The sequence below is a fragment of the Denticeps clupeoides genome, chromosome 2 (genome assembly GCF_900700375.1).
Source record: "Denticeps clupeoides chromosome 2, fDenClu1.1, whole genome shotgun sequence".
Taxonomy (NCBI): Eukaryota; Metazoa; Chordata; class Actinopteri; order Clupeiformes; family Denticipitidae; genus Denticeps; species Denticeps clupeoides.
In genome coordinates, this window is record NC_041708.1 from 30333787 (window position 1) to 30346987 (window position 13201).

Genomic DNA, 13201 nt, shown 5'->3' on the forward strand with positions numbered 1-13201 from the left:
TTTTAATATGTCATCTTAAATATTCTATGTTTTATTCAACCCCTTGTTTAATTCAAATTGCTGCATGTTTTATTTTATTCTGTTTTTCTTTTGTTCTTAATTTTTAATGAACTTTTTGTCCATGTCTGTTTTGTTCCTGGTTATTATTTTAATGTATAGCACTTTAGTCAGCTAAAGTGCTGTGTTAAAGTGCTTTATAAATAAATATGGTATGATATGGTATGGTATGGTATGGTATGGTATGGTATGGTATGGAATGGTATGGTACGGTACAGTACCAAAGTGTGCCAAAATATATCCCCCACACCATTATACCACCACCAGCCTGAACTTTTGACACAAGGCATATCCATACTTTTGTGCCGTTTATTCTGGCATAAATTCCCTACTATCTGAATGTCACATCTTAAATCAAGACATTTCAGACCAGGCCTGGCTTTTCCATTCTTTTGTGGTCCAATGTTTGTCCGTCTGTGCAAATTGGAATGTCCTTATCTGACAGGAGTGGCACCCAGCGTGGTCTTCTGCTGCTGTAGCCCATCTGCTTCAAGGTTTGACATGTTTCAGAGATGGTATTCTTGGTCGTAACGAGTGGTTATTTGAGCTACTGTTACCTTTCTAACATCTCGAACCAATCAGACCATTCTCCTCTAACCGCTGACATCAAAAAGACATTTTTGTCTCACTGGATGTTTTCTCTGTTATCCCTACAGATGGTTGTGTGTGTAAAATGTGTAAAGTTTCTAAAATACTCAGACCAACCCGACTGGCACCAACAACCATGGCATGTTTAAAGTCATTTAAATCCCTTTTCTGTTTAGACAGGAAGCACTGACGAGTTTTTTCCCTGCAGAGCTCTAGTGTGTGTGTCTGACCTACTGCAGCTGTCTCTTTGCAGCCACTCCCCCCCAGACATTTCAATGCACCTGAATCATCTGTATTGGAAATGAAAGGCTGTCCTCCATATGCTCATGAATGCAGCCATATGGTTCATTCATCACTGGGTATTTGAAGCTTTGTGGTCATTTGTCCATAATTGGATAGATCAGAATAAAGATCGGTCTTGCTGTTAAAACGGCATGAATGTTACACTTCAGCAGGTCTCTTGGAAATTGGAAAATTGTCGTGAAAACATCTTTGGTTTTTTCTTTGGCCTAATGTGTGATTTAGGCGACGTGGCCAAAAATACCGTGAACAGTGCGTCATGTGGCACACACACATAACAATATAGTTTATGTATGTGTGTGTGTAAATTTTGGATACCCAATATATATATATATATATATCTATAAAAAAACAAAAAAAAACATGTTAATCAAGTTCTTCTATGCTGTATGTGTCTATGCTTTATATCTCCCAAGGGCAGGCTCCAGTATCAGGCTTAGTATGAGGCTTGTTTGAAATGATGCTATGTGAAAAAGACAGAGAGGCTTTGAGATGCATGATATCTTAAAAGCTTCCCTCACCTTGCTGAGCAGCAGCAGCTCATTTAAATGCAGAATAGGCTTTCTGATGAAAGGAAAAGTGAAATTTCTCTGTGGTGTCAGGGAAGCCACTGCTGTATTTCAGAGGAGCTCTCTGCTGCTTGGGTGACAGGAATGCTTTTTTGTGGAGCGTTTTCAAACAAGCCAAATCATTGGCATGGGGTCAAACAGTTAAGTACAGTCAAACTATTAAGTAAATGTGCTTCTGTCATAATCAATCTTTACTTGGATAAAAAACAAGTGTTGATAATACATATCTCTTCACATTGTTCAAGTCTTGAAGCAGTAATTTTGAAAGTGAAAGTGATTGTAAAACACTGCAGCACAGCACACGGTGCACACAATGAAATTGTCCCTGCTTTTAACCATCACCTAAGTGAGCAGTGGGCAGCCATGACAGTGTGCAGTGTGAGGACAGTGCTAAAGCTGCAACAATTTGCCACTTATGAGGCGCGTTTTCTAAAACTTGTGCAGTACAGGCCAAAAGTTTGGACACACCTTCTCATTCAATGTGTTTTCTTTATTTTCATGACCATTTACCTTTACATTTACATTTCACAAACAAATCCACAACTTGTACAATAACACCACATCCTTGCACATTGTTGTTGTTGTTGTTTTTTCCTACATTGTACTTGAGAGACATCATCTACCGGAATCAAATTCCTTGTATGTGCTTGCACTTACTTGGCCAATAAATACGATTCTGATTCTGATTTACAGCATTTATCAGACCCCAGAGCGACTTACAATCAGTAGTTACAGGGACAGCTCCCCCCTGGAGACACTTAGGGTTAAGTGTCTTGCTTAGGGACAATGGTAGTACATTGGATTTGAACCTGGGTCTTCTGGTTCATAGGTGAGTGTGTTACCCATTAGGCTACTACCAACCATTTACATTGGTAGATTCTCACTGAAGGCATCAAAACTATGAATGAACACATGTGGAGTTATGTACTTAACAAAAAAAATAGGTGAAATAACTGAAAACATGTTTTATATTCTTTGCTCTGATTGCTGCTTTACACACTCTTGGCATTCTCTCGATGAGCTTCAAGAGGTCGTCACCTGAAATGGTTTTCCAACAGTCTTGAAGGAGTTCCCAGAGGTGTTTAGCACTTGTTGGCCCCTTTGCCTTCACTCTGCGGTCCAGCTCACCCCAAACCATCTGGATTGGGTTCAGGTCCGGTGACTGTGGAGGCCAGGTCTCCACTTTTTGTTAAGTACATAACTCCACATGTGTTCATTCATAGTTTTGATGCCTTCAGTGAGAATCTACCAAAGTAAATGGTCATGAAAATAAAGAAAACCCATTGAATGGTGTGTCCAACCTTTTGGCCTGCACTGTATCACCATAATTGTCGACCCAACTATTCCTAAACTGAACAGAATCATAGAATCTTAAACTGTCTTAAAACCCCTAAACTGTCTGTCGCTTTATTCTTCTCATATGATGAAAACAAAAATCTCTAGATTTTTTACATTTATATTTTCAGTGGCAGCCCAATAAACTTATATTTCCTACATTTTATGACAAAAACTTGACAGACACCTCAAGTTCATCTCTATGCCATGACAGCTTTGCCTTGACTCATTAGACTCTTGTCATACTCTACATACTGTGTTAATTAGAGCAGAACACTGATTTGTGTTGGCTGTTCTCATATCTGTAAGCAATGCTTTTTTTTACCCCCAAAATATTATTTCAGCCGAGCTCTGATACTGAGAATTTAAATAAGCTATCAAGCGAGCAGACACCCTCCCCTGCTTCAAAAGCCTGGTGCTGGATGCTGATTCAGAGTAAAATTTTAACATGATGACGGGAGCATTTCTGAGCTTGCCGCCAGTGGTCCTGCACAAACCTGAGCACCAGAAGGCCTAAATTACACTGCTGATTAACCTCTATTGTAAGGGCAGTTTTTCCCCCACTGTCAAAATCTAAACAGACTAAAGAAAATCAGATACTTTTGTCTGACTCTGACAAAGACTTCAGGATATTTAAAGTTAGAATGTCCATGTCCAAAGATACTCATCTAATCCATTTTAATACAATTTGTAAAAAGGAATATTCTAGTTACTAATTGCACTTTGCAATAGCCTTACATTAACATGAATTTGCTTTAGAAAAACATGCAATAATGTAATGCATATGTTAAATTGTTGAAATGTACCATTTCTCTGCTGCTCCTCCACCCCCTGCAGCATCCTACATGTGATGCAATGGTTGGGTCCTTATAAACTGGGTGTATGACTATAAATACTGGTCAAATTCATAATTTTGATGACCTCACCTTTCTGGCAGACTACAGTTTTGAGTGATGCAGACGGGCTCAGTAAAGTTCAAGGGAGGCTTATATTAATTAGGTACATTGGTCAAAATGCAAATGCTTAATTCAGACACACTAATGTTACTGGATAATACATTACTATTACACTATAATTATCTCAAATTTTGAATACATTATGCAATAGACAATCCCTTTAGTTGAGGAATAGCATACCTGTAATGTACTGCTATGAGCAATTAGCAGTCTTTTGGTGTGCACCAAATGCATCTTAGTAAACACGAAGCGTGACTGCAGCCCATAACCCAGTTGCATGTATTTTTAATCACGATGACCCCAAAGGCAAAGACCGCGTGAGCTTGGTCTAGTTTATAATTCTGATTATCTTCATATCACTCCCCGGGTACCGCAGCAACACCGCAGATCTCCCCATGCAAAGCTCTTGCATTACGTGAGGCGTTTGAGGCTGTTATGCTGCCGTTCCAGCTTGAGGCAGGAGCTGAAGGCCACGGATCTACATATTATTGTTGGACAGTGTACAGAACCAGGAAAATGCACTTATTTCATGTATATTCATGTAATTACCGAAAATTGGACAAGCTTTTTTTCCTGGCAAGCCAAACTAATTGCAAAGATTAATGTACCGATTCATTTTTGCAGTGAAGATGTATCGTAAGGAGTTCAAAGTACGGGCAGCTTCGCCCTCTCCTGTTCCCTGCCCTTTAGATTTCAATAATTCTCAGCCTGTCACAAATATTTTCATTCACATATAAAAAAAAGCTAACAGGATCCCTTCAAATCTTCTCGGGCACGATGAAGACAGGGCATAAATTTCTTATGAGGCGTGGCACACAAGATAAGTCGTAGCAGCTTGAAGCCGACCTCTTTGAAGTTCCATTCTGATGCTTTGCCTTTTAATAAAGACTGTTTATTTAAATCAAAAATTGTACCACGATGTGGGCTCATGTTCATCAGTGGTGCTCCCTTTTCCCGTTTCCTCCACTGTCCTCTGTTGTTCTTACTACTGACCAATCTTTTACAATACTTGCGTATATGAAAGGAATAGCATGTAACTTTTCGCATCACAGCTCTATCTAGGTCACGGCATTGCTTTGGGTTATTCTGCTATATACTGTCAAATTTCCAGCATGCATTATGATATTTTCATAATGCATTTACTAACAAATTAGTATTTTCATTGTCCATCACATGCAACCCAAAAACAGGACAATATATTTATCTGCTCATACATGTAATGATAATGTAATCAGAATACTTACAGACACATCAGTTGTGCTAAACAGGGTATTGTAAGTAGCTATTTTTTTTAAATATGTTCCGTAAGATTATGGTCATTGGGAGTGAACTTGTAGCAAGTTAGTATTTTTATTTTCAGTCCTCCTAGCTGGATGTTGTTGTATAGCAGGCTACTTGTTCATTTCAAAGACGGTCCTCATAATATTGTCTACTGTGCCGCAGATGCCAATGGTAATGTGAGTACTGGAAGTTTCTGAGGCATAAGCATTTGTTCAAACTTCAAACTTCAGGCTCAGTTCTTTCGAGAGCCCTTCGCTCAGCATCTAGAGATGCAGCCCAATCACTCATAACAGAGATCATCAAAGAGCATGTTTCTGGCTTTGCTGCCTCGGACACGGACAAGATGCCAAATAATGATGGCCACTGTGATGCTGAAGCTCATGCCCAATTTACCAGCTTCTGCTCTTCAGCAGCCGAACAACGACTTCCTGTCTCGCATTAAACCAATGATTTCATCTGAAAGGCTGATGCTGTTCAAGATAAAACGCAACATCTAGAGTGTTTCACAGCGTGCTTTTAAATACTTCAGTACAGGATTATTTTGTATATTATACCGAAGTGACCCACCACCGTAGCGTAATTTGACTGATGTGTGAAAGAGCCGCCACATGTTGCCACAAGAACGATTTCATGCCAGTTTCTTACAGGGGCAGTGGTGGCCTAGCGGTTAAGGAAGCAGACCCGTAATCAGAAGGTTGCCGCCAAGGTGCCGCTGAGCAAAGCGCCGTCCCCACACACTGCTCCCCGGGCCACTCATTGATGCTCACATTTACATTACATTTACATTTAAGGCATTTGGCAGACGCCCTTATCCAGAGCGACTTACAACATGCTTTCAAGTTACCATCAATAAAGTGATCAGTTCCGGTTCACTAGGACGCCAACTATGAATACAACCTTTTTGTTCACTCTTGTTGTAGATTCTGTATACAAGTTCGACAATAAGAAGGTTACATGTTAATCTAAATACTCTCCAAAGAGGAAGGTCTTGAGCTGCCGTTTGAAAATACTCAGTGACTGAGCTGTTCTGACCTCGCGGGGACGTTCATTCCACCACCGAGGGGCCAAGACAGAGAAGAGTCTACATTAATGTCTTCCTTTTACCTTTAGCAATGGGGGGACCAGACGAGCAGTACTGGAGGGTCTGGAGTATACAATGTGCAGTGCAAGGTGTAATAAGGACTGTGAGGTAGGATGGTTCTACTCCATGTTTGGCTTTGTAGGCCAGCATCAGTATTTTGAACCTGATGCGTGCAGCTACTGGGAGCCAGTGGAGGGAGCGTAGCAGAGGGGCGGTGTGGGAGAATTTGGGAAGGTTGAAGATCAGTCGTGCTGCTGCATTCTGCATTAGTTGTAGAGGTCGGATGGTACATAGAGGTAGACCAGCTAGAAGGGAGTTGCAGTAGTCCAGCCGTGAGACATTAACCATCACACAACATTTCGTTGCAGATTCGTTGCAGATTTCCAGATGCACTATAGAAGTTGGGGGAACTTTATTCCCAAATCAATGGATTGTAAGTTTCATATTTATCATAAATAATAATGGTTAAATAAATGGTTAAAAAGGTGTGTTAGTGTCCCTGCCTTGACGTGTAATGGTTAATGTTTTAGTACTGGCTAAGGTTTAGTATTTTACATATGATATCACTAGATGTGTCTAGAGCTGACATTTACAGGGCAGAAAACATTTTTCTCATTTTGTCTCTGGGATGATGAAACTAAACGCAAAGTCATTTACTTTGATCTGGAAACCAAACGCAGATCTTCGGCTTACAAGTGCAGGGCCATAATCAGATCAGCTCAAATGGTCATTGAAGAAGATTTATGATGTGGAAACTGACATCGCACAGCGACCATGTGCACCGTAAAATCACTGTGGCGACAGATGGGCTCGGGGCCGACACAGTTGGTTGAGGAGCGGCATGGCCATAGTTGGATGCATTTGTAGACGTCTTCACTCCTGATTGAAGCCACGCTCTGATCTCACTTGCTGGCACCCCAGCAGAGGGCTTTAGTCCGAGATAGGCCCGTAATTCGGACGTGTGGTTGATGAGTAACTTAAGGTAGCTTAACCTACTTTGTTTGAAATAAGGAAAGCGTTTGCAGAAACACCACTGCATTTTTGGTGCAAAAGAACACGTCTCGCAGCATTACCTAAGATTGGAGTTTTTATTAAGAAAAGGCAATAAGGCAAAGTTAAAGAGATAAAAAAAAAAAAAACATCTGCTTTGGTAGCAATTGCCCCATGGATTACACAATGGGGAGTTACCATTAGATCAAAGTGAAATGTGGGCTATTAATTGGGATGTGAGTAGAGCACAGGGGAGGATTCAGATTAAAACAATAGATTCTGGGTCTTTGGTTTGAAAGAGAAAAAGCAGGGAAAATGCAGCTGGAAGCTGTAGGGTGGGTTTCTCGCATCCACTGGCGCAACCTCAGTGGAATTTCATCTTCTCACATCGCAGGACGAAACAAGTTATTCCAGATCCACGGACGACATTGAGCTGTAAGGCTCAAATCGTAAAAAAAAAAAATGCTTGCGTTAAAGGGACAGGGCGAGTGGTTACGAAGGAATGAAATAGGTACCATTTGATGCATCCCACTTGATGCAATGGTTGGGTCCATATAAACTCTGGGCGTATGACTATAAACACTGGTTAAATTCATAATTTTGATGGCCTCACCCTTCTGGCAGATGGGCTCAGTAGGGCATCTGAAGACATGTATGCTACCAGGGTCAATTTTTAAATGCATGCATTTCGAGTTCTTTCCAAATTTTTTTTTTTTTTTTGAAAGACCCTTGAATGTGCTGAACAGTAGGAAATAAATAAAACATAAAGTGCACACTAGATTTATTTTAAAGAGGAAGTGGCAACTCGTCGGCCCGTCACGTGTCCTCCGCCGACCGGCGATTGGGAGGACTCGGCGCCGAACTTGCCGGCTCCAGATCGTCCGCGTCCTCTCGCCTCCACGTCCCTTGTCCCGAGCGGCGCGCATCGGGGAGGAGGGCCATGCCACCAGCGCCCCTTCCAGCCCGCGTACACGCAGGCGGGATGCGGAGGCGGACGGCGCTCTGACCGGGACGCGGACGGGCGGACGGACGGGCCGGGGGAGCCGGGAATGCGCGCCGCAGCGGGCTCGCTTTTCCTCAGCACAGAGCGGAGCGTTCGATGCTGCGCGCCCGACCTCTGACGACCATGCTTTATTTTCAGCTGGTGATCATGGCGGGGACGGTCATGCTGGCGTACTACTTCGAGTACACGGACACGTTCAACGTGAACGTCCAGGGCTTCTTCTGCTACGACAGCGCCTACACGAAGCCGTACCTCGGACCCGAGGAGTCCAGCGCGGTCCCGCCGGTCATCCTGTACGCGGTGGTCGCGGGGGTCCCGACGCTCGTGGTGAGTTTCCGGGGTGCTGGGCGGGGGGGTCTGTCTGTCTCAGCCTGGTGTTCTGCATCTGCACACTTTTGTTAAAAAATAAAACAATAAAAATCAACTAACATCACGATGGTCATTGGCGGCCGGGTGACGATGCAACATGTTAATTAGCGAACAAATTACGATTATTGTTACGACGAAAGCTGCACTATTTGCATGTCTGTGATTGCCAGTACATGAAAGAACTGTGAGCATTTTAAGTAGATGTCTCTGCCTCGGTTTTGGGGTGTCGGTGGCGCAGAAAGACGCCGATCGATCGATCGATCGGAGGGGGTGTCTGCGCGCCCCTCGCCAGCCGGAGGAGCCTCGACGGCTGAGAAGCGTCAGGTGGGGAGGGAAAAAATGAATAAAGTTCCCCGGGCTTCAGAGGCGGCAACGCGCGTAATTAAAAGGCGCGACGGGTCACGTGACTCCGCGCACGTGCGTTTCGGGATGTTTTATTTTATTTTTTTATTTATTTATTTTATCCTTGCGGGGGATGTTGGGGGCGCATAATTAAAAAGTTTCCCCGAGCGATCCGGGGGAGACGTGCTTTTGATGCCAGTCACCGTCACCGCTGACAGCTCCGATTTATGTAATTAGCGCGAACGTGCCCCACTTCCGTTCTTTCATTTTATTTTTTTATTATTTTTATTTTTTTTGTAATTTGCATTGCACGAAACATTCCATTCAGCACTCCCTGCTGCAGACAAAAGATGGAAACACCCACGTGCTGCTTCCCACACGCCCCTCTATTAGCCACTGAGAGCTGGGTGGAGAGGGACTGTCTATTCTGAGACCTCCTAATTCCTTTTATTGAATAGCAGTGACTGGTCTCAGGCATCGGGGTCACAGATGTCGGCATGTGTTCAGAAGAGATGTCACAGAGTCGGTCCTGTGGATGGTCTTGTATCCATGGTTACTGCTCACAGAAGCCGTTTTTAGTGAGAGGAGGCCAGCGAGTCACATTGTGAGAGGTGGCAAGAAGAGAAAATTCAGTGTAGTGCACGTCCCCAAAAGTCTGAATGGCCACATGCTCTCTGGTGGCCTTCAAATCTGTTGCACCTGCTTTAAACCCGGTGTGGTGCTGCAATAGCCAATCCTGGGCGGCATCCGCTCTCCTTTCCCGGCTCCAGACTGAAACCAGGCATTCGTCTGTAGAAAGACATTTTCATGCCATTCATCACCCACCCAAGGTCACTCAGGTTCAGCACAGAGTTGCTGCTAGGCCATTGATCTTATCCAGAGGGACTTGTTACCATCAATGAAGTAATCAGTTGTGGTTCACTAAGATTCAGGCCATGAATACAACCTTCACTGATAACTCTCCAATTGGCAAGGATTGGAGAGTTACCGAACTTACCGAAACCCACCCCCCCACCACGGGTCATTGCATTATATTTAGGATCCAGTATTTTGTGAGATACTGGGAGAAGCGTCTTTGGAGTTAATTGTAAGGCTAGCTGTCAGTGTGCAACACTTTCCCATAAACACTCACTGGAATAGGTTTGGAGATGGACTATAATGTATAGAGCTTGCATTAAAAATGGGTTAGGACACACACACACACACACACACACACACACACACTAAGAACAGATGGATGTAGACCGTCTGAAAATGGCACCAGATGTTACAGCTTTATATTTTGAATTGACATTTGTTGGTCTGAATATGTTTTTATGTTCTGTCTGCCACGGGCCAGAAATAATTTTACAAGAAGACATTACAAATACTTGAATGCATGTGTGAAATAACACACATCTCTTTGCCTTCATCACAGCAGCACAGGTTCACGGCATCCTTTCCAGCAATTTTTGGAAATAACTTGTCCAAACTAAAAAAAATGAATGTCAGTGTCTTAAACACACACCTGATATGTCTCAGTGGCAAAATGATATGTTAGTACAGGCTGTTTCTAACATTTTATTGTTACAACATCAAAAAAAAGTTGAGTGTTGTTGAGTGTGTATCACCTGTACAGAATTAAATGTTCCCGTGAGGTTCCATAACGTTCCGCTTTTTGTTCTAATTTCTGTCTTTCTCTGAGTTGCACACGCAGGTGTGATTGAGAAGACGCTCAGATGTTAATTACTTCTGATGTTATCCACAAGTGGGATGTTAATTACTTCAGTCAACAGACAAACAGTTGGCTTCGACTCCCCTGAGCAGATCAGAGGAAAGTGACTGTGCCACCTCCATATTGACAGCTAAAGTAAATTAATAAATATATAAAATATAAATATTAAAATAAAGTACATTTTTCACTCCTGGGACGCTGAGTTTGAGTCTGTACTGTATGAAGGACTGTCATGACTGTAATGACCTGAGCGTCTTGTTTGGGATCGGAGTATATTTGCTTATTGACAGCACAGATTTTCTATGTACGGTGTGTATAACTGGTTGCCTGTCCGAAAAGATTTACCTGGTTTGGGTTTTTTTTTTTTTTTTTTTTTTTTTTTTTAAAAGACAGCAGGCTGTTGCCCGGCACTGACGGCATCACTTGCTCGACCTCTGTTCTCTTTCGTCCAGGTTGTGCCGAAGCCCTGCGGACACGGCGCTGTGCGGACTAATACTGGCATTTACGCCAGGCTGGGCAACATCAGCGTTCTATTTAAACAGACTACTGATAGGCAGACGGGGTCGAGTCCATGGCACGCGTTTGCAGCTACGAGTTTTACGGCGGGAGTAAAGGTGCGAAGGAGCAGTGGCCAGAAAGGCTGTACAATACTTCACCAGACTTAATGAAAGTGGCATGGCCTGGACCGCAGACTGTTCGACACAACACCGTTTATCTCCCAACTCCTTACAACACGCACGAGAAGGAGCGACCTGGTTTGGCCCCTGCAAGCGTGTTGGGTGCTTCTTTTAAAAGATGTCTGATGATTTTATTTTGTCGCTTAAAAAGAAGCCATGAATTATGGATGCTGGAGGTATGCGCATTCTTGTGGTTTGATTGCTGTTACTGAATACATTAGCGGGGAAAAAAATCAGCAGAAGGTAGAGTGGAGGTGAGAAAGTAAAAGGAGTGGGTATGAAAATTTGAAAATGTTTTCCTGCAGGCTTTCACATTTTGAAAGATCTAAGAGAAAGATCTTTGCATGTGTTTTTTTTTTTTTTTTTTGCACCTTTAAACAATCAAAAATTTTCCCATGTATTGAAGTCATGTCTGTTCCTTTGATGTTGCTTCAAGATTTGAGGTGTTTGCTTGTTTTCAGCGTCAGTTATATGGAAGCGATTTAAGCAACATGGCTTTCTTGTGGATTATCTCTAACCCTCAGAAGGAGCTGAGGTGAATCCTTGACCGTTTAATTTCACTGCTCTTAATTTATTTATGACCTTATGCAAATTCGCGCTCTCGCTGATTAGCATTTCGACTTGCATAATGGTTTAAGGGCTACTGAAACATTACTGGGCGCCTCGCCGGAAAAGTAATGAGAGACGGTTAGAAGACACCAGGAGCCGCGAACGTTTCGGCACTAGGAGCAGGTCTAATTGGTAGTAGCCTAGTGGGTAACACACTCGCCTATGAACCAGAAGACCCGGGTTCGAATCCCACTTACTACCATTGTGTCCCGGAGCAAGACACTTAACCCTGAGTTGCTCCAGGGGGGGACTGTCCCTGTAACTACTGATTGTTAGTCGCTCTGGATAAGGGCGTCTGATAAATGCTGTAAATGTAAATGTAATTTCCCGGGGATTAAGAATGTCCCCCTCCAGCCCACCCTGTCTTAATATCCATCTTCGAAGGCATCAGGAACTGATGTCAGTGAAGGGTGCTGGTTAACATCAAAGGAAGAAGGAACTGCTGCGGCCCGCTGACTGCTTGAGTGCGAGTGTCTTGCAAGGTCTCTTGTCATGTTCATGAAGTCGGTAAATAAAGACATACAGAGTCCACCGTTCTTCTTGGCTGGGTCTGGATGGGGAAGAATGAAGGTGCCAGCATAAATATGAGTTTATTTTGACCCTGGCTCAGACAGACGCTGGCCATCGCTGGACAGAATTTATAGTGTGTGTGTGTGTGTGTGTGGGGCAAGGGGTCCCAAAAGAAGGTCAGGCTAAGTGCTCCCGCTCCTAGTAGGGTTATGACAAGTGACGTTAGTAGGACAGTGCGGCACGGCCGCTTGTGAGTGATGCTTACTCGTGTTTGTGACCTTGGCGCCACTGAAACGTTAATAAGTGGCGTTGCGTGCTCAATCTGTGTTCATTGTGTGCCGCAGCGTTTGGTTTAAGGCTCAGCGTTGCTTAGCTATGGCGGCTTTCGCTCCGGCTTTGGCACGCCCAGAGGGCCTGCACTTCTATTTAGTCAGTCGAATGGAAAGATAAGATGCCCAACAAAGCAAAAAAGGCGGGGGGAGAAGGATGTGACAGAGAAGAGAGTGTGTGGTGAGCTTGCGCTATTGTCCATACCACTTTGTCAGCATCACTGAATGTAATAGTTGAACAAAACTCCCACAAGCCTCTTCATCTCAACAATGCATATAACCACTCTGACCTGCCAGTAGGATATTTAAGAATATCAGTTTTTGTTATTTTGGATGAGTTCAGGACAAAATGAGCAGTGAAAAGATCTGTGTTCTGTCCTACCAGATCAGGCCAGATGGCACAAAAGACTCATTTGCCTGATTATGAGTTATACAGATAAAGCATTTCAATCCTAAAAATTTTTTTTTTAATGAGCCACCTGAGGAGCGGC

At 43.3% G+C, this 13201-nt stretch overlaps 1 protein-coding gene across 6 annotated transcripts in view; it reads left to right on the forward strand.

Annotated features, from left to right (window-relative positions):
• Positions 1-13201, forward strand: part of plppr5b (phospholipid phosphatase related 5b) — a 67155-nt gene that overhangs the window by 17934 nt on the left and 36020 nt on the right. For 3 of the 6 annotated variants that reach the window (XM_028967709.1, XM_028967702.1, XM_028967722.1), the window contains one exon: positions 8299-8487. The exons of 2 other annotated variants lie outside the window; for them this stretch is intronic. In XM_028967709.1, coding sequence (XP_028823542.1) covers positions 8299-8487 — 189 coding nt within the window. Of the gene's footprint in view, positions 1-6535; positions 6601-8298; positions 8488-13201 lie in introns of all 6 variants that reach the window. One more of the 6 variants, XM_028967717.1, reaches the window with a different exon arrangement.